Source organism: Lynx rufus, unplaced genomic scaffold (assembly GCF_022079265.1).
Source record: "Lynx rufus isolate CCGP_SWC_20201006 ecotype Redwood Valley unplaced genomic scaffold, mLynRuf1.p SCAF_7, whole genome shotgun sequence".
Taxonomy (NCBI): Eukaryota; Metazoa; Chordata; class Mammalia; order Carnivora; family Felidae; genus Lynx; species Lynx rufus.
Genome location: NW_025814889.1, coordinates 137,345,996 through 137,371,841, shown reverse-complemented (window position 1 = coordinate 137,371,841; position 25,846 = coordinate 137,345,996). Strand labels below are relative to the sequence as shown.

General features: G+C 60.6%; 1 protein-coding gene across 3 annotated transcripts in view; it reads left to right on the top strand.

The window, feature by feature from the left end:
- PHF21B (PHD finger protein 21B) overlaps positions 1–25,199 on the top strand; it is a 90,241-nt gene extending 65,042 nt beyond the window's left edge. For 2 of the 3 annotated variants that reach the window (XM_047065672.1, XM_047065673.1), the window contains exons 3-13: positions 2,928–3,020; positions 5,271–5,621; positions 7,744–7,884; positions 17,519–17,570; positions 18,141–18,217; positions 19,138–19,192; positions 20,261–20,283; positions 22,169–22,327; positions 23,552–23,627; positions 23,950–24,053; positions 24,981–25,199. In XM_047065672.1, coding sequence (XP_046921628.1) covers positions 2,928–3,020; positions 5,271–5,621; positions 7,744–7,884; positions 17,519–17,570; positions 18,141–18,217; positions 19,138–19,192; positions 20,261–20,283; positions 22,169–22,327; positions 23,552–23,627; positions 23,950–24,053; positions 24,981–25,199 — 1,350 coding nt within the window. Of the gene's footprint in view, positions 1–2,927; positions 3,021–5,270; positions 5,622–7,344; positions 7,359–7,625; positions 7,885–17,518; positions 17,571–18,140; positions 18,218–19,137; positions 19,193–20,260; positions 20,284–22,168; positions 22,328–23,551; positions 23,628–23,949; positions 24,054–24,980 lie in introns of all 3 variants that reach the window. The other variant, XM_047065670.1, reaches the window with a different exon arrangement.
- The last annotated feature ends 647 nt before the right edge of the window (positions 25,200–25,846 follow it).

The following is a 25,846-nucleotide window of genomic DNA, read 5'->3' as shown; positions in this document are numbered from 1 at the left end:
CACCGTGCCTGCCTCCACCCGTGCACGCCTGGGCCGGAGCGGGGCGGACGGGGGTGGTCGGGGTGGGGGGTGCGTATCCGGCTGGAGGCCAGGCCCCACAGGTGGTGCGGATCGCCAGCAGGGCTGGGCCGGGGAGGGCAGAACCTTCCACACTGATCCCTTTGCAGAAGGCAGGGCAGACTCTTAAAATGTGGGCGTTGGGGGGCGCCTGGGGCGTTCTTTTAGCACTGCTCCCCCAGCTGTTCTGGCCAGAGACCTGAGACGGCATTACGGGTTGAGACGCGTCCCCGAGAAGAGACCGCGTGTGGTTTTCATGCTGTCTGTGTTGTGCGTCCAGCCCTGCTCCGGCCAATGTCCACGGTGGATTTCCGGTTAAATGTGCAGGGTGTGGCTCCCCACCGAGAGGCGGGCAGCCGGCTTGGACGACCTGAACCCACTTGGGGCAGGTGACCTATTCCAGAGGAGGGAGGAGCCGGCCCTCCATCAGGAGAAGCTGCGCTGGGGCTCGTGGGGCCTGAGACCCTCCGCTGTGTCATTTGGGGACAGATGAAACCAGCACCAGAATCGGGACGGCGAACACATCCCCGCCCACAACCCGGAAACGTTTCCCGGCGCGTTTTGTAATCCCTTCCTCCCATCCCCGCATCTCCGCGTGATCTGACCTGCTTCTTCGTTTTGGAGATTGGTTTGCTCTTTCTGGAATCTTCCACAAATGACATCGTACGACACGTCCTCCTTTGCTTTTGGGCGGGGGCGCCCGGCTCCTTCATTCAGCCAACATTTGGAGGTTCGTCCCGGCCGCGTGTAAGAGTTGCTCGTTCCTTTTGATCGCCGAGCGATGCTCCGTTGGGTGGAGACAGCACAGGTTGTTCAGCTGCGGGCCTGGTGGCATTTAGGCTGTTCCCAAACGGGACGTCTGGAAGTCCCAGATCGGGGCGCCTCTGTGTTCGGGTGCCGGCCCTCTTCTCGCTGAGACCTCGCGTGGGGTAAGGGGCTCGTGGTCTCTCTGGGGCTCTTTTTACACGACGCTAATCCCACCGAGTTCATAAGGCTCCACCCTCCTGACTGAACACTTCCCAAAGTCCCCACCTCCTGACACCCCCATATCGAGAGCCTGGACTCCCAACATGTGATTTTGGGGGGACACGCACATTCAGTCCATAGCAGTAAATGTGCATTTAACTTTTTGAGAAACGGGCAGACTGTTTTCTGGGGTTACTGTGCGTGGGTCAGCTGCTGTCTGTCACCACCACATCCCGATCTGGTCCGTCCCCGAGGAGGCGGGAGGAGTGCCTCACTGGGGCTTTAGTGAGCACTTCCCGAATGACTGACGCTGTCTAGCATCTTCTTGGGGGCTCATTTGCCGTCCACGCGTCTTTAGTGAAGTATCTGTTCGGATCTTGTGTTCATTGTTTTCATCACGTTTTCTGATTAGCGTGTTTCGAGAGTTTTTTGGGTTTTTTTAATGTTTGTTTATTTTTGAGAGAGAGAGTGAGCGGGGGGGTGGGGAGGGGGAGAGGGAGAGAGAGAGAGGGAGAGAGGGAGACACAGAATCTGAAGCAGCTCCAGGCTCTGATCTGTCAGCACAGAGCCCGACACGGGGCTCGAACCCACGAACCGGGAGATCATGACCTGAGCTGAAGTCAGACGCTCAACTGACCGAGCCACCCAGGCGCCCCTCAAGAGTTAGTCGAAGTCTGGACACCAGTCTTTTATCAGCCAACTTTTAAGTGTGTTTTTCCCAGTCTGGGGCTTTCTACTCTCTTCACAGGTAAGCTTCAGGAGTTTTTAAATTCTTTTTGTAGCCCAGTTTACTAATTCATTCTCATATGGATCATGCTTTTGGTGTTAAACATATGACTCTTTGCCCACCCGAGGGTCCCAAAGATTTTCTCCTGCGGTTTTTTTCTAGATGCTTTGTATTTCTAGGCTTTACATTTAGGCTTTGCTGCATTTTGCTGTGGTTTTTAAAATATTGCGCCAAATATGGATTCAAGTTCATTTTTCTTGGTTTTTAGCATACAGGTATCCATGTGAAAAACCTTACTTTTAAAAAAGCAAGTTGGGGGGTGTGTGGGTGGCTCGGTCGGTTAAACCTCAGACTTTGGCTCAGGTCCATGAGTTCCAGCCCCCAGTCGGGTGAGCACAAGCCCTGCTTCGGGTGAGACGCGCTTCTCTCTCCCTCCCTTTCTCTCCCTCTCTGCCCCCGCTGTGGGATTCTCTCTCTCTCTCTCTCTCCTTTTCTCTTTGCCCCTCACGCATTTGCGTCCCCCGCCCCCAAAAATGCGTCCCCCGCCCCCAAAATAAATAAATAAGTTGGGGCCTCACATTGGGTGAGCTCGAGCCCCCTTCTCTCTCTCTCTCCCCCTCTCTGCCCCTCGCTCACTTCCCCCCCCCCAAAATAAGTAGATAATAAATAAATAAATAAATAAATAAATAAATAAATAAATAAATGATTAAGAAGTCGAGGCACCTGGGTGTTGCAGACGGTTAAGCGTCTGACACTTAATTTCAGCTCGGGTCATGATCCCAGGGTCGTGGGGTCGAGCCCCGTGTCGGGCTATGTGCTGACAGCTGGGAGCCTGTTTGGGATTTTCTCTCTCTCTAGCTCTCTGCCCCTCCCTCTCTCTCTCTCTCTCTCTCTCTCAAAATAAATAAGTAACATTAAAAAAGAGAAAAAGCTGAGGTGCCTCAGGGCTAATTATTTTCTGGACGATGCCGTCCTTTCTCTCGCTCTAGTTTCCAGAATTTCTTACATGGCCAAGTTACCTCGGTGATCGCAAACCCCTGATGAAGGAAGGGAAGGGCGGGGTTTGCTGCCCCCTGCTCGGCCAGCCCGGCGGGAGCCACGCGCCCGCCGGGTGGGCCTCGTGGTCTCAGCGCCATGTCCCCGTGGTCCTGGCTCAGCGCCCCCTCCTGTCTTGCAGGCTTTGGGAACCATCACTGCAGTGCCTGTCACGGGTCCTCAGGTCAGCTCCTTGCAGAGGTTGGCCGGACAAGGAGCGGCCGTGCTACCTCAGGTAAGCAGCTCGCAGGTGGGCCCCGGAGACTCTGTCTGTCTGTCCCCAGCCCCTCTGGCGCCGAGGACGTGCTCCCGTCCCTTCCCTCCCCTGCCTCTCCTGCCTGTGAGAGGAGGAGACGGACGTTCCGAGTAGACCCAGTGTCGACAGCGAGGAATTGCAGAATCCTTTTAGTGGGTCGTGACCAGGACTTTTTCTGTTTTCACGGAATCAACGAGGCTGGACTAGAATAGGACAGAACGTAGCAAGATGCACCAAAGGCATTGTTTCTCGAATCCCTTGTGTCGGGACCGGGTCGCGAGGTCACAGGCGTTTCGGTCACAGTTAAAGCAGCGCGAGAAACTCTGCCCAAGATGATTCATTCGAGGAGGCAGCGAGGCGCTCGGCTAGTCCGTGCCTGGGCTCCGCACTTTGGACAAGTCGCCTGGCCTCTCGACCCTCCTGGACCGAATCTCCTGTGCTGCAGAGGGGCTGGTGCAGGTGGCTCCTTGGTGGCCGGGGGGATGAATCGGACGGCACAGAGGTGTCCTGGTACGGAGCAGGTGCAGGCCAGCGGTTCACCGGTGCTCGGCTGTGTTGAGCGAGTGTCGTGTGCCCGGTGGCCCGCCAGGGCTGCTGGCCCCAGAGGGGAGGACGGCTCCCGCAAGTCATGAGCTCTGGGGTCCCCCGCATCCGTGTTCTCGGGCTTGGAGGCCCAGCCCCTGCAGCCTGGGCACGGCTCGCCCCCGTCCGGAGTTGGGATTATGTGGTGTGAGCTGGCCAGTGTGGACCAAACCCGGAGTGACCTGGGAGGAACCGGCGGCCCAGAACAGCCTCACTTGACCTGAACGGACATCGCAGCCGGGAGGCCCCCCGCCCCAACCCCCGCCCACCCGGTCCACCCCCCACCCCAAGAGGACGGCAGGTCCCCAGGCTGGCCCAAGGCGGGCGAGGACCAGAAGAAGGAAACTTCCCGAGGTTCTCACGTTCAGAATCGGTGTTTGTGCCGGGCTCTGATCCTGACCCCGCGTGCCAAGGACGCAGCAGGACAGGATCACGGGCCTGGGGGAGTCCCCCGATGGCAGGAGGGCCCAGCTGGCGGGGAAAGGGCAGGGCACTAGAAGGGAGGCCAGCCCCCTGGCGGGCCCTGGCGAGGAGCAGGTGGACGAGACGCCAGCTTGACTGAGGGGCACGCCGCACCGAGGTGACCTGCTCAAGGTCCCGGAGCCCTGTGGGAGCCACCCCGAACCCCTCCCTCCACGAGGGCATGGGTGGAGCCAACCCAGCCCGCCGCCAGCCCACGCCAACACCTGGCAGGCTCGTGGAGGTCCCGCGTGCACGTCCCTCTGCCCTAACGACGGCTGGAGCCTTGTTCTTCTCCCTGGGGAAGCCCCTTCCTCTCCAGGCCTCCATTTGCTCATCTGTAGGATAGGCCAACGTACCTGCTTCACAACGCGGTCACGGGGGGGCGGGGAGGGGCCAGTAAGATAAGACAGGGCAGGCCCTCTTCCGCCTCCTTGTCCCTAAGAAGGTGGCCCTAGGGCAGATGTCACGGGGTTGGCGTGAGGCTCGTTTCTGGTCGCAGGAAAGCAGGGGAGCTGGTGACAGCTGACAGGACGCACACGTTGTGCCCTCTCCCCACCCCCAGCGCACGGATGAGGCGCGTGTCCGGCACCACGCGGGTCCCGGAGGGGCAGGGCTGGCCCCGGACGAGCCGTCCAGAGCGCTGGCCGGAACCACGTCGTGGCTGCCTGCACCTGCTTTCACTCCGCGCGCGTGGGCCTCGCAGAGCACAATGTGGCTCCCGGCCCGGTGGCTTCCGCAGGGGACACGGCGGCAGCCGCCACCCCGATCACGAAGCAGACTGAGCGGGGCCGGGAGCCCCCGGTGGCCCCTCCCAGTCCCCCCCCCCCCCCCCGGCAACGACAGCGCTGTGTGGACTTCTGTCTTCCGGGAGAGCTCGCTGCTTTGCGGCTGGAGCCAGAGGGCACCCGACTGGCCCACGTGCAGCTTTCCCATCGCCCTCCTGCTCGTCACCGTTTTGGGTTGAGCCGGAAGGGGCTTGGGTCCGGAGCTGGGCCCCGCGGCCTCTCCACTGCTGTCCCCTCGCCTCTCACCCGGGAGGCCTCTGAGCCCGGCCGCGTCCGTGCCCGGGCTCCTCCCTTCCCGAGTCCCGCTGTGTTCGGGGCCCGCCCCTCCTCCGCGTCTGTCGTCACCCCGCCTGCCTGTGTGTCTGCCCCACCGTGCGACTGTCCTTCCCTCCCTCCCCAGGTTAGGCCAAAGACTCTGATTCCAGACAGCCTCCCCGTCACCCCGGGCCGGGACCGGCCCCCCAAGCAGCCCCCCACGTTCCAGAAGGCCACCGTGGTCAGCGTCAAGAACCCCAGCCCGGCCCTCCCCACCGCCAACAACACCGTGAGCCATGTGCCAACGCCCAGCAGCCAGCCCCAGGCCCTCGCCGAGTCCTCGGCCATCACCTCCCCCCTGAGCGGCGCCGGGGTGGCCTACGCCATCATCTCCACCGCCCCCAGCAATGCCGCCGCCATCGCCCCCAGCACCGCCGTGTCTGTGGTCAGCGACAGTGTCGTGGTCCAGCCCCTCCTCATCAGTGCCGACAAGAAGGTGGGTGTGTCGTGCCCGCGGGCGCGGGAGGCCCGGACGCAGCGGGCGGGTGGCTGGCGGAGTGACCACCCGCGGGCCCGGTGAACCAAGCGGGCGTGAACAGAGGCGCGAACGAGCCGTCAGGAGAGGGGTCAGTGCTCGAGCGCCTGGGGCACGAAGGAACGACCCAGCGAGGGAGGGAGGGAGTCGGTTGCGGAAGGGATGGTGGTGGGAACGAGGCGCGAAGGGGAACGGCTCCACACGTGAACGGGGCGGCACGGACGGGCGGGTGTGTGGCCGAAACGCGTGGCCGAATGCATCCGTATCGGTGGAAAAAGGATGATTGGGCAGCGAATGAGCGACTTCATTCACGGGAGTCATTAACTGGGCAGTGAGATCTGTGCCCGGAGGAGGCCGGAGCTGGTGACGATGGGTCTCTGGCCGGTGTCGCTGGGTAGCCGAGGACCTTCGGGGACGCCAGGTGCCCGGAAGGAAAACCCGTGATGTCTTGGCAAGATTGAAAACCGAAACTCAGATCCTCTCTGTGTCCCTCTCCGAACTCCTTGGTGCTTGTGCGGCTCGAGGCCTCTGGGGCTGCGTGAAAGGCACCCCTTCTTCTCTGTGGCCCCTTTTCCTCTGCCCCCAGTTCGGGATCTGCCACAAGGCCCCTGTCTCGCCGATGGCCAGCGTCCCTCCTAATTCCCAGCCTGAGAGCTGGCGGCCTGCTTTCCTGCTCCTGTACGTGGTTGCACACGGTGTATTTCTGGGAGTATTGTGGTTCTGGGCCCTGCCACCCGCAGACGGTAGCCCCGGGGATCCTCGGTTAGGACAAGCCGTGGTCAGGTGGGGGAGACGTGGCCCTCAGGACCACGGCCGGTCACGAGGGGAGAGCTCAGCAGGCGTTTGTGGGATGAGTGCCCTTTTCACTGCAACCTCGGCAGCATTCTGTGCTGCCACTTTAAACACTTTTTGCTGTTTAATCGGTGCGAACAGATGCTCGCTGTTCAAAGTTGAATTCCTTTGGTTATTAGGAAGCTCGGATGTTTCCTCTATACTTTTCAAGAATCCTGTCTCCTTCAACGTGACTCGCTTGAGGATATTTTTTGCCCTGTTTTCCACTGGGGTCTTAACGTTTTTCTTCCCACGAATATAAAGAGGGACCTTTTTTTTTTTTTTTTTCCATCCCGAGAATTCTGGGGTTTTAAAATTGTGATACAAAGGAGAACAAAGAACCTCTCCTCGAGCCAGCCGGAAAACAGAATGCGTTTTCTCTTCCTGCTCAGGAGCTCCAAATTCACGAGACAGTCATGTTCTCAGGGGGAGAAATACAAGTTCAGGTTCTTCCTGGCTTGGGTCCTGGTGAATTCCTTCCCTCGGATCCATGCAAGACAGCGATCCTTTGCCAATTCCCTGCCCCAAACAATTCATAAAATAGTTGAGCCACAGACGGAGGGAGGGAGAGGCTGGGCTGCACGAATCCCTTTCTGACTTTTCAGCCGCGGACCCTTCGATCAAACCACGCGGTTACCCTGAACCCTGATGGAAGCTGGCTGGAGTGGGGCCGCTCTGGGCGACGCTGAGCTGGGTCTGGAGTCTGCCTCCCCCTTCTCGCCCCCACCCCGCTGAGGCCAGAAGTGAGAGCCTCAGACACAGTGGCCCGGGGGCCCAGGGGCATGCTGGGGAGTGGGCAGGCTGGGCCCTGCAGACAGATAGACCCCTGATGACCTCAGGCGGCAAATCTGAGCCCTCCTGGCCTCCGTTTACCTGCGTTTGAGGTAGGGGTAAAGAAACCAACCTTTCTTGAGTCTCTGCTGCCCGGGTCTCCACCGCCTCCCTGGAGGTGGGTGTTTATTGCGAGGAAGCTGAGGCTCAGAGAAGCAGAGTGACCGCCCCGAGGCCACACAGCCGCGACATGCCAGCAGAGGCCTGAACCCAGGCCCTTCTGGTTCCTAAACCAGGCCCAGCCTCGCGCAGACCCTCCTCCCGGTGTGAAGGGCGGGCTGGAGGCGCACACCCTGGGGGCAGGCGCCCCCTGGGCCCGAGAGCCTCCTCGGTCCGGTCCGCCGTGATCCCGCCTTCCAAGGCCCCTCTCCCTCCCCAGTTCTCCCCCCCTCACCCCTCCCCCCTCCCCCGCCACTTCCAGGTCATCATCCTCCAGCCTCAAGTGCAGACGCAGCCCGAGAGCCCGGCGGAGCCGCGGCCGCCCACGGAGGAGCCATCTCAGGGAGCTCAGGCCACCAAAAAGAAGAAGGAAGACCGGCCCCCGAGCCAGGAGAACCCCGAGGTAGGGTGGCCGGGGTCGGGCAGGGCGCGGTGCAGGAGGCAGGGACAACAGAAGCTCCCTGGGGTTGGGCCTCGGCCTTGCGTCTCGCAGATGGGCTCGCGGAGTGGCGCTGTGGGGCGGATGTTCGCACAGATTCTAGAAGCAGGCGCCTGGCTTTGCATTTCCTGCCGCCAGCTTTCTAGAAGTGTGACCGGGGGCAGGTCCCGTCTGTGTCTTTGTCTGTAATGCGGGTGGTGAGCGTTCCTGGCAGCGTCCTTGGGAAGATCCCGCGGGTCGGGGTCTGCTCAGTCCAAGGGACGGGGCTGGCTCCGGGCGGCGCACACGCACGGCCCTCCGGTGGGCAGAGCGAGACCCCGAATGCCTCAGAAGCCAGCCGCAGCCAAGGCTGGCGCTGGAGAGGCAGATGTCTCCCCGAAGTTCCTGTAGAACTTTCCAGAAATTGCACGTGAGTGCCTCCTCCCCCACCCCCACCTGAAGGAGGAGGGACGAACGGCATCCTTCTCCGTGGCTAACACAGAGCCACCTGCACCAGGGAGTGGAAGAGGCCAGCAGCTAATTCAAGGTCATTCTTTGTTAACTTTCAGGGACAGCAGGTGACCATTCTTGCGTTACTGCTTCTGTCCTCGGCCATCCTGGGCCAAAGTCAACCCTTTGGGCCTTTTTCCATGCGGCTACCCTCACCTGACCCCCCTTTTCTCCCCTATTTGTTTGTCCGATGAGATTCACTTCAGACATCCTCTCCTCCAGGCAGCCTTCCCTGACCACCTCACCTCACTGGGCAGAAGAGATCCCTCTGGGCTCCTACAGCAACTTGTGATTCTTTTTTTTGTCGTTGTTGTTCTTTACATAATTTATTGTCAAGTCGGCTAACATGCAGTGTGCACAGTGTGCTTTTGGTTTTGGGGGGAGATTCCCGCGATTCGTCACTTACATACAATACGCGGTGCTCACCCCAACAAGTGCCCTCCTCAATGCCCACCGCCCATTTTCCCCTCCTCCTCCCCCCCACCCCCTACCCGCATCAGCCCTGTTTGTTCTCTGTATCTGAGAGTCTCTTATGGTTTGCCTCCCTCTCTGTTTTTATCTTATTTTTCCTTCCCTTCCCCCATGGTCATCTGTAAGTTTCTCAGATGACATCTGTCTTTCTCTGCCTGACTTACTTCACTTAGCGTAATACCGTCCAGTTCCACCCACGTCATCGCAAATGGTAAGATTTCATTCTTTTCCATCGCTGAGTAGTATTCCACGGTGTATATGTATATACCACATCGTCTACACCACATCATCTTTATCCAGTCATCCGTCGATGGACACTCGGGGCTCTTTCCAGACTTTGCTGTTGTTGATAATACTGCTGTAAACATTGGGGTGCATGTGCCCCTTCGAATCAGCACTTTTGTGTCCTTTGGGTAAATTCCCAGTAGCGCTATTGCTGGGTCGTAGGGTAATTCTGTTTTCAGTTTTTTGAGGACCCCCCATACTGCTTTCCAGAGCGGCTGCACGAGCGTGCATCCCCACCAACGGTGCATCCTCCGCATCCTTGCCGACATCTGTCATTTCCTGAGCCCTTACGATTCTTTTAAACCAACGGGCTGTCGTTATCAAAAGAAGTCAGCCTTTCTTCCGTTCATTCACTTACTCTTCGGACGTGTCTTAGAGTTTGCTCCGTGCCAGACTCCATGCTGAGGGTAGGGATGTGGAGATGGGGCAGTTGGAGCCCTGGCCCTGGGGGAACTCACTCCTCCCGGCACGACCACCAGGACTTCAGCTTGGGTTAAAAAATGTCAAGTGTCGGGGAGCCTGGGTGACTCAGTCGGTTAAGCGTCCGACTTTGGCTCAGGTCACGATCTCGCGGTTCGTGGGTTCGAGCCCCACGTCGGGCTCCGTGCTGACAGCTCGGAGCCTGCTTGGGATTCCGTGTCTCCCTCTCTCTCTGCCCCTCCCCTGCTCGCTCTCTGTCTGTCTGTCTCTCTCAAAAATAAATAAACATAAAAAAAATTTTTTTTTTGAATGTCAGGTGCCATCAGAGAAGCTCACATTCAGAGCGGGGGGAGGTGCAGGGAGAAGGAGCGTGTGTTTCCACCCGGAACGACTGAGGAAGGCTTTGCAGAGGAGGGGCGGGGCAGAGGCAGGAGGGACAGCGTGTCGTGCAGAGGACATTGCTTGCACAATCTCGTGGATGTGAGAAGGCATTTAGCAGGCCCAGGAAAGCCAGCGGGTCTGTTTGGACCTCAGGTGGCACGTGTGCGTGAGAAACCCTAAGCCCAGGGTCGGAGAGACGTTGGAGCCTGACCCTGGGGGACCTGCATGCTGGCTGCCGTGGTGCAACTTCATTCCTTGGGCAGTGGGGAGCCATGGAATATCCTTGAGCGGGAGAGTGACTTCATTCTTGTCCTTTGGCGTGTCCAGAAAGCCCATTGGCTTTTTGGGAGTAGCTTCGATTCAGAGTCGACCATTCACTGAGGCTGAGATAACCGGGTGTCCTCTGTGGGCCCCGGGCCCGATTTGTCCCAGGAGGCTCTCCGTTCCGTCCCTCCGTGACGTTTGCGCACCCGCTGCGTGCGCGGTGAGCCCCGGGCCGGCCTCTGCGTGCGCCCCTGTGTCCTCCCACGGGGACCCGCAGCCTTCCTGGAGGTTTTCCGGGCGGATTCTCTGTGTTCCCTCAAAGTATATCTCACCCGGTTATTGTGCGTTTATACAATTAGTATAATTACATTTAACTACATAATTAGCGTAAATACGTGTAATGACTTAAATAGAACTGGCAATTACAACACGTCCCAGCGTAAAAATCCTTATTAAACTTTCTTTTTTATAACACGGGGCCTGGGAGCGGTTGTGCGGGGCCGATGCGGGGCTCTGTGGCGCCCTTTGAGCCCGTTCACCAAGAGCCCGAGTCCAGAGCTCCCGAGGCCAGGGCGGCCCCTGCCCCAGAAGCTTCGCCGGAGGAGTGGGCTGGCGTCCGGGGTGGCTGGTGGCAATGGAGGCTCCCGGGGCTGCACGAGCGAGCCCAGGGTGCCTGCAGCCCGGAGCCCCGCTGAAGGGAAGGGAACGCCGAGTTTACCGGCACCCGGAATGACTCCAAGGCTCTCTCCCCTCGGCCCTGTCTCGAGGCCCACGGCCACCTTTAGGACACAGCTGTGGCCTTGCCTGTGCCGCCCATCATCCTGGCCTCGGGCAGCACCTGACTGAGACTGGCCGCCGTCAGAGCAGCACGAGGACTGCAGGGGCCCCAGCCCCGCACGAGCCCTGACTGCGGCCACCTCCCTGGGCGGGACCCGTGCGCACAGATGCCCACGCCGTCCGGGTCACCACGGCCCCCGTTCCTGCCCCTGGACGGGTTCCTCCCTGTCTGTCCTCCCAGTAGCTAGAAGGATCTTTCTAAACTTCAGAAATAACTAAGGCAACCGATCCGGGCGGCTCGGGGTTCCGACTTGGAGGTAGCCCCCTGCGGCAGACCCACAACAACGGCAGAAAAAGCGTAGGAACGTCACGGGACCAACGCGAGCTCGTTTCGTGGGGAGTCACAGGCGCGCCAGGCGGAGTTGGCACACAAAGTCAGCTTTGGAATAGCTCTGGACAATGACTGCCCGGGGTGGGGGGGGTGCCTTTGGTTTAGGGTCAGGATGAGTAGACAGGGAAGGCTTGTCATCGTAGGGAGACAGGGCGCCTTGACGAAAGCTGCCAGTGCACCCAGTGCGTGTCCTGTAAACGCGGCTGAGGCTCCTCCGGGGGGAGGTTTTGATACCATATTGAGGTTCAGGAGATTACCCGTCATTCCAGCGTCACTCCGTGGTCCACCTGCGCAGGCACGAGGTGGGGGCTTGGCTGTCACGGCCTGGAGGTCTGGGCCGGGTCTTGGCGGGACAGTCGCCATCACCTGAGGGCTGGTTCGGGTGTCGTTTGCCTGAGTTTAAGAGCTAAGCCGGAAGGGAGAGCTTCAGGAAAAATGTAAGACGTTTGTGGGTACGAGCAGGTGGGCAATAAAGGCCAGGTCCTGGGGACTAGCCGGTGACAGGAAGAGACAACAGAGAGGCCGCTGTGCTGGGTCCCAGAAGCCCAAGCAGTGAGCAGGACCCTAGGGCCACCGGGCTGCAGGTCCGATCGGGTGAGGGACACCAGGAGGGCGGGGGGGGGGAGCTCATACCTGGCAGTGTGGGTCCCATAAGCTCTTCAAGAAGGAAGGGAGCCAACCTGAGCCTGAGGCCACAGCCGCACCTGGGGAGGGGGAGGGAGCAGGAGAGAGGGGAGAGCAGGAGGGGGAGGGAGGGGGAGGGATGGAGGGGGAGGGAGGGGCGAGCAGGAGGTGGAGGGAAGGGGAGGGAGGGAGAGGGAGGGATGGAGGGGGAGGGAGGGAGGGCGAGAGAGGGGAGAGCAGGAGGTGGAGGGAGAGCGAGTGATGGAGGGGGAGGAAGGGGCGAGCAGGAGGGGGAGGGAGGAGGGGGAGGGAGCAGGAGAGAGGGGAGAGCAGGAGGGGGAGGGATGGAGGGGGAGGGAGGGGCGAGCAGGAGAGGGAGGGATGGAGGGGGAGGGAGGGCGAGCAGGAGGTTGAGGGAGGGGGAGGGAGGGAGAGGGAGGGAGGGGCAAGCAGGAGGTGGAGGGAGAGGGAGGGAGGGATGGAGGGGGAGGGAGGGGCAAGCAGGAGGTGCAGGGAGAGGGAGGGATGGAGGGGGAGAGAGGGGAGAGCAGGAGGTGGAGGGATGGAGGGGGAGGCAAAGGGAGGGGGAGGGGGCAAGCAGTAGGGGGAGGGAGGGGGAAAGAGGGGAGAGCAGGAGGTGGAGGGAGGTGGAGGGATGGAGGGGGAGGGATGGACGGGGAGGGAGGGGCGAGCAGGAGGTGGAGGGAGGGGAAGGGAGGGGGAGGGAGGGGCAAGCAGGAGGTGGAGGGAGAGGGAGGGAGGGAGGGGGAGGGAGAGGGAGAGAGGGGCGAGCAGGAGGGAGGCAGAGGAAAACGGAAACACAGAACAGGAAGGAGGAGCTGTGCCCAAGATGAGTCTGGACAGAATTCTGGAACACGTGACGCGGTCCACGCGGAGTATGACAGAGTCCACGTGTGGAACGTGAATTTCCTCAAGATGGACTTCGTTTTGTGGCATCGTCTAGCCACGACTTGCACACGAGTTTGTTTACGGGGTACTCGGGCAAGTTTGTGTTTTAAAAAAGGGAGTAACAGCCCCTTTTTGGAATAAATAAGAAATAACGGGGCAAACGATGTCATGAAAGTTAAAGCGAGATCAGGTGAACGTAAAACCCGTTTGGAAATCTTGGTGATGAAGAACATGGTGATTGGTGGAAATTAAGAGTCTTACTGGACGGGGGCGCCTCGGGGGCTCAGTCTGCTGAGTGTCCGACTCTTGATTTCGGCTCAGGGCATGATCTCACGGTTCGTAGGTTCGAGCCCCGGGCCAGGCTCTGCGTTGACAGGGTGGAGACTGCTTGAGATTCTCTGTCCCTCTCTCTCTGCCCCTCCTCTGCTCCCAAGTGTTCACACATGCTCTCTCTCTCTCTCTCTCTCTCTCAAAAGAAACGAATAAACTTCATAAAAAACTTACTAGACAGGACGAACGGAGATAATTAGTGCTTTGGAATATGCCACCAGGGATGTAGCACAGAGTTGCAAAAAAGTATGGGGGGTGCCTGGGTGGCTCAGTCGGTTAAGCGTCTGACTTGGACTCGGGTCATGATCTCGCGGTCCGTGAGTTCGAGCCCCGCGTTGTGTCTGTGCTGACAGCTCGGAGCGCGGAGCCTACTTCGGATTCTGTGCCTCCCTCTCTGCCCCTCCCCTGCTCCTACTCTGTATCTCTCTCTCTCTCTCTCAAAAATAAAAGACATTTGAAAAAATTTTTTTGAAAAGAAGGAAAAGAATGATCCCTTCAAAGACCAGCAGAGAGGATACGACAACGGGAGTGGCAGCTTCGGGGAGCCCTACCAGGATTACAGAGCCAAACAGACGAAGAGACGCTTCCCGCGACAGCCGCGGTGATGGGGGTTTGGCTGTATCGTGGCAGGCACTTGGCTGCCATTTCCCATCCTCGAGTGACCGTGGCTCGAGTTACCTTCCATGGAAGACGGGGTGGCGGCAGGGGGAGGCCGCGTGGGGGGCGCCAGGAGGCGGGAGCTTGGCCTCCACGTTGGTGGTGTTCGCTCAGGTGGGGCCAGCGAGGCGGGTGCGGGTACCGAGGGGGGTCCCTAGAGTCCCTGCCACCGTGCGGCCAGCCCCAGGGCCCCGAAGCAGCACTCAAGCCAGGTGGCAGCAGACCGCAGCCTGGACCGCTGTCGGCTGCATCTGGGGGACCCCACAACCCCCTTTCCGGAGGCTGCACGGCCATGTTAATCAGGTTGTAAGTCTTGCATTCACGTGAGCCCACACCTTCCGGAATAAAATTTACAGGCCCTACTTTCCATGGGGTGGAGGTGCTTCGTGGTGTTTTAAATAGAATTGGGGGGCTCGTCCGACTCTTGGTTTCTGCTCAGGTCACGGTTTGTCACATCGAGCCCCCCATGGGGCTCTGCGCTGACAGTGTGGAGCCTGCTTGGCCTTCTCCGTCTCTCTCTCTCTCTCTGCCCCTCCCCTGTTCACATGCTTGCTCGTGCGCTCTCTCTTTCATTCTCTCTCAATAAATAAACTTAAAAAAATTTTTTTAAATATATACTTCAAGAAAAGTTGACTGAAATCAAAGAAGACTTAGGCACACATCACGCGGACTGTGGCCCTGGTACCAGGCACCGGGGAACACGGCCGTGTGCACCTGCTACGCGACCCGGCAGGTCCCTGCGGGATCCGGAGGGCGTCCGGGCAAAAGCAGTCACGTCACTTTAGAGGGAAAACAGCCAGGCCTTGGCTTTCCCGAGAGGCATCTGAGTCCAGAATCCAGCAAAGCAAGGGGCGCCGGGGTGGCTCAGTCGGTTGAGCGTCCGACTTCGGCTCAGGGCTCGGGTCATGATCTCACGGTTCATGAGTTCGCGACAAGATCCTGAGGAAGACAGAAAGAGCCTAGGGTTTTATGTCCCGCCAAGCTGGCCTTCAAACTGGAAGCCTCCCTCCGCGTGGAAGGATTTATTATTTTTTTAATGTGTATTTATTTTTGAGAGAGCGAGAGCGGGGCGGAGAGAGGGAGACAGAGGATCTGAAACAGGCTCTGTGTTGTCAGCATGGAGCCCGACGCGGGGCTCGATCCCACGAACCGTGAGATCGTGCTGAGCCGAAATCAAGAGTCAGTCGCTTCACCGACCGAGCCCCCCCCTCCCACCCCCAGGCGCCCCCCTCCAGATAGGTTTTAAATCTGCTAAGGACTCGGGAGATGCTGTTCCGTGGGCCTGGCTCGACCCCCACCGGCCCAGAGGAGAACGGGGCCCCTCTGGCACCAGCCCTCGGGCGGGCGGCTCCAAAACTCAGCCGCGGGGTGAAACGAAAAGGGTAAGGATGTCAGGTCAGAACCGAAGTAGGACATTCTCCGATCGCGTACAAATGCTTCATCTCCGTAGCGTCGGGGGTGGGGGGGCCGTGAGAGAAGGTGGGAGGCAGAATGAGCTCCGGGGGAGTCTCCGTCGTAGCCGAGATTTTCAGTGAATCAAAGAATATCACGTAAAGCTGACAGATGGAGGGGGAGAACTATTTTTAGCAGCACAGAAGTAAAAAAAATGGAAGAGTAAACAGTCACTATTTGGAATGATTTGGAAAACCCAAGAGAATCGATGATAAGAAAACAAATCTGCAGACAGAAGTTGTCGAGGCAGCAGGGTTCAGTATTAATGCAAAACATCGATAATCGTCAACAGAAACACAGAGCAGCCTATTAGAAGCCTTACAGATAACCGTATTTACAGTGGCAACAAAAAGATTAAATATCTAGGGACAGACACGCTGACAACAGTCAAACCCCGCTGGAGGGTAAGTTTAAACCCCTGAAGGCAGAAGAGGAACAGAGAGAGAGGCACACCACGGTTTTGGGGGGAAGATTGCGTATCACAAAGTTGTCATTATGCCCTACGTTAATTTTTAAAATTTTTTTTAGTGTTTATTTTTTGGAGGGAGAGAGAGAGAGACAGAGTGTGCCTGGGGGAGGGTCAGAGAGAGAGGGAGACACAGAATCGGAAACAGGCTCCAGGCTCTGAGCTGTCAGCACAGAGCCCGACGCGGGGCTCGAAGTCACGGACCGCGAGATCGTGACCCGAGCCGAAGTCGGCCGCCCAACCGACTGAGCCACCCAGGCGCCCCGCCCTACGTTAATTTATCGTCTTGACATCATCCCAGAAAAGCTGCCAAGGGGTTCCCTCCGGCTCCTTCATGGTTTGTAAATTTCACCTGCAAAAGACAAGCAGGAAGGACCGGAGAGCCCTGAACAGGAAGAACACAGAGAAAGGGATCCTAATCCCGCCAGAGTTCTGTAAAGCCAAGGTAGGGACACGGTGCCACGGGAGCTCACGAACAGGTAGGAACAGAACAGGGGGCCCAGAAAGAGACCACGGATACGCGTGATCATTTAGCGTATGATTCAAGCGGCTCCTCAAACCAGTGAAAAGTGGAAAGACGGAAGTTTCAATAAATGGTATTGGAACAAGTGAGTAGTAAGTAGCCATGTGGACTGAAGGGAATCCGCATTTCACGCCGGGATACGTTCCCAACGGCTCATAAACCTGCATGTAAACAGTGAGGGGGGCCTGGCTGCCTCCGTCGGTAGAGCGTGTGACTCTTGATCTCGGGGTTGTGAGTTCAAGCCCCACGTTGGGTGGGGAGCCTCCTTTTAAAAAGTCATAGGGGCGCCTGGGTGGCTCAGTCGGTTAAGCGTCCGTCTTCGGCTCAGGTCATGACCTCACGGTTCGTGGGTTCAGGCCCCGCGTCGGGCTCTGTGCCGACAGCTCGGAGCCTGGAGCCCGCTTCGGGTTCTGTGTCCCCCTCTCTCTCTGTCCCTCCCCCGCTCGCACTCTGTCTCTCTCTCTCAAAAATAAATAAACTTAAAAAATCGTAATAAAATAAAGTAACCAGTGAAATTACAAATACTGAAATAAAACATAAGCAACTTGGTTTACAACCTCAGAGTCTGTGGCTAAGATTCAAAAACCGAAACACTGAAAAAGTACAATTTTTTTTTAGTCTACGTGGCCAAAAAAGGCCACCGGGGAGCACAGTTCCCCGCTTCTTAAGTGTGAGTGGTGACCAGCCACTTGCTGCCAACGAGGACAGTGTGGACGGGGAAAGAGGGATTTTCAGTGGAGAAGGCCGACCGATGCCTCAGCCGGGTGGTCAAGGGCAACGTCACGGTGCTGCGTCACGTTGATAACCCGTGCCCTGGATATGATGGGTTGGCGGGACACTTGCCCTCTGTGGTCCTCCTCCCCCAGGCCCATAGCCCAGTCTAACCATGAGAAAACCATCAGGCCAATCCTAACTGAGGGGCATCCTTTGAAACACCTGACCAGCCCAAGCTCAGAACTGTCGCCATCAGAAACAAAGAAAACCAGAGAAATCCGGCCCAGCCCAGAGGAGCTAAGGAGGCACGGCAACTGAGTGCGACGGGAGATCCTGGATGGGGTCCTGGGACAGGGAGGGGACCGTAGGTGCTCCTGTCGAATTTGTCGAATGACTGGACAGACGTGGAAGGTGGTGGTAACGCCTCTCCGTTTCCCTCTCTTAGAAAATCGCCTTCATGGTAGCTCTTGGCCTGGTCACAACGGAGCACTTGGAAGGTAAGGACCCCGCACGGCGGCAGGCTGGGCTGGGACCGGCCCGCGCCGTGGGGTGACAGCCGGCGGGGGGGCGGCAGTCCCTTCTGGGACGTGTGTCCCAAGTGCCGGAGGTTGTGAGCACAGAGAGAGGGAGAGCCTCCCGGCTCCCCCTGCCTCGGTGGCTCCCCGCACAACTTGGCAGAACGGGTGTGAGGGCTGCGTTAGCGGTGCTTTGCTGATAGACTCGTGACTGTTACTACGGTTTTTGTAAGTAGCCCTCCTGGGGGCGCCTGGGGGGGCTCGGTCGGTTCAGCGTCCGACCTCGGCCCGGGTTGTGGTCTCAGGGTTCGTGAGAGAGGCGGCCCCAGGCTGGGGGATGGCACACGGGGGACCGGCACTGTCGGTGGGTACCTTTCACCCTCCAGCCGGAAGCCGGCACCTCTGTCCGCCCCAGAGGGAGCCGTGCCGGGGCCACTCTGGGGCGCGGATGCCGGGCAGGAGGGGACGGGGCCGCCCAGGGCTTGCAGCGGAAGCGTTCAGGGTTCCCGGGACAGGGAGGATCCAGTAACTTCTGTGTCTGTGTCTTTCCAGAAATCCAGAGCAAGCGCCAAGAGCGGAAGAGAAGAAGCACGGCCAATCCCGCCTACAGCGGCCTCCTGGAGACCGAGGTGAGGGACCCGCCCTCTGCACCTGCGGAGGGCCCCCCCCCCCCGCCCCGCCCACGATGTCCCGAGCAGGCCCGTGGTGTCCCGAGCACTGCGCCCTTTTGGAAGCATGTCACCGAGCTGTTCCTTGACCTCCACGCAAGGAGGTGCTGACCGCTGTCTGGACCAAAGGGCCCCGTTCCCTTTGCCGTGCTCACTGATGAAACCGTCCCCCGCTCTGTGCGCGAAGCCACACCCCAGTGTCCCCAGTCTGTGGCCAGGGCCAGAGATGACCTGATCGAGGAATCAGGAGCCGCCTCCCAGCCGTGACCCTCGAGCCCTGGACACATCTGTGGCTCCACGAGCGGCCCTGCCACGGGGGCCTCACCCTTGGCTCTGAGCACAGCCCCACCGCGATGGGGGAGGCGGGTGCAAAGCCGGCCGTGTGTTCTCGGCCTGTGGCTGAAGCCACCGTTCGGAACGTACCGGAAGCCTCCGCGTCTCCACGATGTGGGTGCCGGGGACGACCCTGTCCCGAGGGTTCCTGGGCCCCGTGCCAAGAAGGGAGGTTTGGGGAGCGAGTCCCTCACACCCTCGTCTCCCCACCTGACCCCAGAGCCAGCTGACAAGGTGCAGAGGCAGACGGACGGGGAACCTGGTGGCTGCTTGTTACTGGTTGGCCCCGATTCGGGGTCCCCCACTCGTCCCTCCCGAGTGAGGCGGACGTATCGGCGGGGAGCGGGCATGGGTTCCACGCCTGCCGCAGGGCAGAGCCCTTGCTGACGCCAGCCCGCCCCTCCCCCGCCCTGCAGCTCCGGTGTCCGTCCCTGTTTCTGCCTCTGGAGCCCTGGGTGGGGAGTCTGTCCCGGGTACGCCCTGGGCAGGGGCAGGGTCACTGAGGAGGGCTCCCCGCGAGACGGTTTTTCGTTTTGTGTCCCCTGCAGAGGAAACGGCTGGCATCCAACTATCTCAACAGCCCCCTGTTCCTCACAGCAAGAGGTAAGTGCCTGCGGGGCGTGGCTTCTCCTGCCGCGGCCGCTGTGGGGCCGGGGGCCAGGTCGGCTTTGGTGGCTCTGGTGGCTTTGGTGGCCCTCCGCTCCTGGCCTCTGTGGGGCTGGGCTGCCCATCCGCAGCCGGGACGGTTGTTTCCGGCGGATGGTGCATTCCAGCGCCACGCCCCGGCCCCCTTCGCCCTGTCGTCGTCTGTAGGGAGGAGGAGGGCGGGTGGCGGTGCCGGGACTCCGAGCTGGGTGACGACGTAAGGGCTGGATGTGACCGCGGTTTGTAAACGGTCCCGTACACACCGAAGCTGAGCTTCCCCCTGGACGGCGTTATGTGCGGACAGCCCTCACCCAGAAACTAAGAGGAAAACCACTTTTTGTGATCATTAAATGTGTGGTTTGGCATCGCTTACTGGAAGGAGGGTGGGTGGTTATGGGGGGAAAAAAACAGTCGAAAATAAATCACCTTGAGAGGTTCCCGGAATGATGGGTCCCTCCCCTGGGCAGCTCCCTGCCTGTCCCACGGTGGGTCCTGGCCATGACCGGGGCAGAGACCCTTATTCCTGTCACCCCCTGGGTGAGACCCAGGTGTCCCGGGTCCAGTGGTGCTCCCGTCATGCCCCGGGTGAGACCCAAGCATCCCGGGTGAGACCCGGGTGTCCCGGGTCCAGTGGTGCTCCCGTCATGCCCCGGGTGAGACCCAAGCGTCCCGGGTGAGACCCGGGTGTGCCGGGTGAGACCCGGGTGTCCCAGGTCCAGTGGTGCTCCCGTCATGCCCCGGGTGAGACCCGGGTGTCCCGGGTCCAGTGGTGCTCCCGTCATGCCCTGGGTGAGACCCAAGTGTCCCGGGTGAGACCCGGGTGTCCCGGGTCCAGTGGTGCTCCCGTCATGCCCCGGGTGAGACCCAAGTGTCCCGGGTGAGACCCGGGTGTCCCGGGTCCAGTGGTGCTCCCGTCATGCCCCGGGTGAGAACCCCCCGCCCATACTGGGCCTCGTGGCCTCCAGTCCTGATTGGCGCTCCTCCAATGCCCACTAACATGTTCTCCGCCCTTCTTCCCTGTGCCAGCCAATGAGGACCCCTGCTGGAAGGTACGTGTCCCCTCGCTGTCACGCCTGGGCGGGGTGGGGCATGTTTCCACGGTCCAGGTGTGGGTGCTCCTGGCAGGCGGGAGCCGAGTAGAGGGGCTGCAGGCTCTGTCCTCAGCGCCGAGAGATTTGCGACAACACGTCGGCCGTCGTCCAGCCCGCATGGTGCATTAGGCGTCACCCCAGGGCCAGCCCACAGGGTTCAAGCACGAGCTGAGGACGCAGGGACCCCGGGAGCCAAGGAGGCCCAGGTGGGGGCAGCTGATCCCGGGGCTGCCAGCCGGGCCCTACCTGGCTCTTCTCGGCCCCAGTGTGACGCTAGGTGCAGTGGGTCCCCTCCGTTTCTCACTGTCCACCTCACGAGGGTCTAGACTTAGTAACCCCCAGGGTCTCAGCCCTCACGGCTCCGTTTCTGTGATCCTGTGAGACCCCAATCCCCCCCCGTGCACAGACCACGTCCCTGCTTCCCAGGACACAGGCTGGCCGTGACCTCATGTGCAGGTATGGCCTCAGAATTTATTTAGTGGCTTTTTTTTTTTTTTTAAGTAAGTTTTGGATCCCATCCTAAAAGAATTTTCTAGTCCCTACATGCCTAGAATGGCCAAGCCACTAAGCAGCAGCAGGTGACGGGTATAAACTCCGATTATTCCGGGCTTTTTGCCACCAGAACCCTGTAGCGTCACGGATCAGGGCTGGTGGCCTGCCGTGCCCGTCCACAGCCACCTGTGCCCAACCAGCGTGGGCACAGGAGACGCCTGGAGCCTGAGCCTCGCTTCTGCAGACCCCAGAGTCCCGCAGGGGCCTTGGCCTCGAGGCGGGAGACCCCGATGCTGGCCCTGCTTCTGTCTCCAGCTCCCCGAGTGGTCTCGGGCGAGTGGGTCACCTTCCCTGGGCCCTTGGTCTGCTACCCCCTCCCTCGTGGACGGCCTGGGCTCCAGGGTCCTCGTGGCCTGGGTCGTTCCCGATGGGAGCCCTCTGGTCCCTTGCAGCTCTGAAGTCGGAAGCTGCCACTGACACACAGGTAGAGAAGCGACGTCGCTGGCACGGAGAAGGGTTTCTAGCGGGTGGTGGAAAACCGTTCAGACTTTGCAGGTCACGGGAAGCAGGGCGTTAGGGAAAGCTCCTCTCTCGGTCAGGGCCGGGCACCGGGCAGCGGGCCGGCTGGAAAGGCAGCGAGCCCCCTGTCCCTGCAGGTGTGTAAGTGGAGGCTGAGCGACCAAACGGCGACGACTCCACAAGGGACATTTGAAGTTCCTTTGTCCCAAGGAAAGAGGGAGCTGCCCTTTCCCAGGCTCCTTCTGGACTGCGCTTGGGGTGCCCTCTCCTCTCGAGTCTTCCCGGTGGCCCGGGGGGCGGGTGTCGCTAGCCCACGTTACAGAGGCGGAAACAGGGGCGCGGTAACCCACACGGGAGGCCGGAGGTGCCAGGTCGGGCTGCGGCTCCCTCAAGGGGCCTGGAGAGCGCCGTGAACCCGGGCCTCCCGTGGCAGCGCGTGCAGGAAAACCGTGTGGGAGGGACGCGTGGCGAGCGCTGGCCGGCCCCCCCCCCCCGCCGACGTGGGGTGCGGTGTGGACCCGAGGGGGACCGTTTCCTAAGCCATGGCAGGACTGCCTGCCCCGCCACCTGCACCTGGGGACCAGGTCTCATGCGGGGGCCACACCCACCTGACCCTCACCCCTAGTAAACGTGGCCTGGGGAATGCCCTAGAGTCCCGCGTCTGGCCGCCGCCTCCTCCCGGCTTCCGGGCTTATCCCTCTCTCTCCCAGAGCTGCCGAGAAACGCTGGCGGAAGCTGGGTCCGGCTCCCTCCCAGCCCAGCTGACCTGGACCCCCTAACCCCCACCCCTCACCCCCCACTGACCCGCCTCCCGCCCCCCCTTCTCTTTCAGAATGAGATCACCCACGATGAGCACTGTGCCGCCTGCAAGCGAGGGGCCAATCTGCAGCCCTGCGGCACCTGCCCGGGGGCCTACCACCTCAGCTGCCTGGACCCGCCGCTCAAGACCGCGCCCAAGGGCGTGTGGGTGTGTCCCAAGTGCCAGCAGAAGGTAAGGAGGCTGCGCTGCGGGGCGGCCGGCCCTCCCACCCCCACCCTGCCTCTCTCCCCGTACCCGGGGACCCTCCGCACAACATCTGCAGCTGCTCACACTGTGTTTTGGGGTCGGGTCGGGCCGCGGAGGGGTGACCAGAGGGGCCGGCGTGGGAGAGGCTTTCTCCGCCTCGGCACGACCCAGTGACTCCAGCTCTGGCCTCAAAACTCCTTCCCGGGTGGAGCTGGACCGATAACACAGACCACAACGATAGCACTACTTAGCAGGTCCCATCTCCCTGCTGACACACGAATGAAAACCAATCAGGTTCAAAAAAACAGTAACACTCCCTTCCGGTGGCGATGTGGCGAGGCAGGCACTCTTAGACGGTGCAGAATTTTATCCGAGCCTCAAAAGCGTGCGTATCTTTTAAACCCAGAATCTAGCTTTGGGGAACGCAGTCTAAAGAAATGATCCAAATACAGATAGGATTCTGGGCACAAAGAAGCCCCTCGCCCCTTACTTACAAAGGAAAGACACAGCCTACTTCAAAGCAGCAGGAGGTAGTGGAATTAATCCCAGCGGGTGCACTCAGTGAGATGCTGTGTGGTCATTGAAAATGATCTTTGCAAAGGTTTTGTGATTCTTTGGACTTGTTCACCGTATGGAATTAAGTTTAAAAAGAAAAAGAGAGAGAACTCTAGGCTTCATAGCAGCTGTACAGTTGAATCATCAGCTCCCTGAGAAAAACTGTAGGCAGAATAACCCAGGGAGAGGGTGGGTACAGTGGGCCCTATGTCACTGTGCCACCAGCCCCTGCACTGTGACTGCCCGGGGTCGCAGCTCTTTGCAGGAAGACAGAGGGAACAGGATTCTGTTCCCCGCTTCGGCATGATGGTGGGGCCTCACCGGGCACTCGATTTGCCCCCCGGCTGGCCTGGGGCTGCCCGGCACAAGGCAAGAACACCCCAGTGGTCATTGACGTATTCATTCATTCAGGAAAAATCAGAACCTCCTCCCCGCCGGCACGGTCTGGGGCCCTGGCGATACGCAGGCTCCTGTCCTCGGGGAGCTCTGGGAGCCAGACCGTGAGGCAGGAGGGACGGGCTCCCTCCCGTCCCAGCTGAGGAACCTGCAGCTCAGGAAGCCTTGCTCCCCCCACTCCCGCCCCCCAGCGCCGCGCGGCCAGACCGAGGCAGGCTCTGGCCCGTCTGCTTGTTCATTTCCCCATCTGCCCTCCAGGCCTTAAAGAAAGACGGTGGCGTGCCCTGGTCCGGGATGCTGGCCATTGTGCACTCCTACGTCACCCACAAGACAGGTAAGACAGTCTTGCTCCCTTCCCTCCCACCCCGCCCAGTCCCCTGGGCTCGCCCTGGGCCCATCCGCAGCCATTCCTAGCCAGGGCTCTGCGCGGAGGGACCCTGGGAGCGGTGCGGCGTGCAGGGCCATCGCTGTGGGGGGAGCGGGGGGGGGGGGGTCATCTCCAGTCCCTGTGTCCTCAGCCACGGCCACCGGCTTCTGCGGGAGGATGTGGCCAGAATGGCCTGTAGGCTCGGGTTCTCCGTGCTTCTCCCGCTCGCCCACGGCCCGGCCTTTTTGCTCACCTAGTTTGCTGGCTCACCTGGCCTTCTCTTTCCTAGTCAAGGTAGAGGAGAAGCAGAAGCTGCTACAGAGAGGCAGCGAGCTGCAGAGCGAGCTCCGGCAGCTGGAGGAGTGTGACCGGCGCCTGGCCTCGGCGGTGAAGGTGCGCTGGGGGTGCGGGGCAGGGGGCTGGGGGACCTTACGGCCGCGAGATACAAGGCCAGGGTTTCGCTGTCCCGTCCCTGAGGCCCCAGGAGAAGACGGACTCACGGACGTCGCTCCGCGAGGCGGAGTGCGGCTCTGATCCGCTCGACGTTCAGGCCTTGAGCGGTTGGGCTTGGGGCTCCTTCCTGGCTCCTTGACTTTGGCAAAGCTCTCGGAGCCTCAGGCGCTTCGTGCGTGATGTGAACGCGATGATTTCTCTCCTGTAGTGTGGTGGTCATGATAACGTGATGGTCACGATGGTGGCGGTGGTGGTGGTGATGGCTGAGGTCGTGGAGGGGGTAACGGTGGTGAGGGCGGTGCCAGGCCCTAGTGAAACTCTTTAAAGGCGGTATCTCATTTAATCTCTCAGGAGCCCGGGCAGAGGCTCTCTGATCATTCCTATCTGGGAGTCGGGACACAGTTTCAGGGGGTAGGAGCGGTTTCCCCGAGCAGCAGATGGCTGATGCTGTGGCCTGCGCGCCCGTCCTGGCTGCCTGACGCACGTGACGCGTAGAGAGCCCACGAAGAGGCGGGAGCAGAGCAGAGAGCGGGCTGGAATCCGCAGGTCTCCTGCAGGTGCTGTCGTTGAGGCTGAACCTGCCCCAGCTTCCTCCCGGAGGAGGAGGGGTAGACGTGGTCAGCAAGGCAGCACCACAGCCGCGAGGGAGAACGTTCCACGCTCTGGCACAGGCACGCCGTTTCTAGCCCTGAACTCTAAAACGGATTTCTCCTGCGCTGCCGGAGGCCCTTGGCCGGCGTCCTTCGGGCCCCCGCAGTGGAGGGGAGGAGCTGTAGGGCGAGAGGGGCCGAGAGGGCGGCGGCCCCCGGGACGCCTGCACGGTTGAATTCTGAGAGCCTCCCCCTGCCCCTCTCTCCCCCCTGACAGAAATGCCTAGAGCTTAAGACGAGCCTGCTGGCCCGGCAGAGGGGCACCCAGACATCCCTGGACCGCCTGCGGGCCCTCCTGAGACTGATACAGGGCGAGCAGGTGCTGCAAGTTGCCATGACGACCACCGGCCCCGCCCCGCTGCTGGCCGGGCCCTGGACCAAGCCCTCGGCAGCAGCCATGCACCCCGCCCTCCAGCAGCCCCAGGGGCACAACTGACCCCGAGGGACCGGCTTCACACCCACGGAAGGTTCCTGGGACCCCGCTCACCAGACCTGAGGGTTCTGTCCGCCTTAATTCATAAACGCTATGAATTTCAGACGAAACTAAAACCAGACCGAGAGAGAGAGACGGAGGAAAGAAGGGGAGAAGGAACCGGGACGGGTTGGGATGCAGTCCTACCCTCCACGTGCGGACGGGACCCCAGGAGGCCAGGTGGGCGCGAGACGGCCGGGCGCACAGTCAGTCCCCCGGCCGTTGGGGGGCTGGCCCGGGCCCCTGGCTTCCAGGCACAGCTGTCTCCCCGGCCTCGTGCTGCCCCCGGGGGAGAGAAGGGCAGAGAGAGGTTGGGAGGGGAGCCGGGGACCTAGCTGAGTAGTAGGGGTAGTTGGGACGAGCAGTGGGTAGCGAATCTAGGTAGGGGCCCGGGGCTCGGGGCTCCAGGCCGCAGGGCTCCAGCGCCTTCTGGATCGCGGGCCCTTGTCAGTCAGTATTATTAGCGTTAAGAGTCACAGCTGTTGAACTTGAAAGAAACTACACTGTGGGTCCCTCCAGGGACGCTGCGGTACCCACCTGCCAGGGTCCCCGCGTGCCCCCGAGGCTCCTTCCCTTAGCTGACCGTTTGGACTCCTTTTGCCACCGACGTA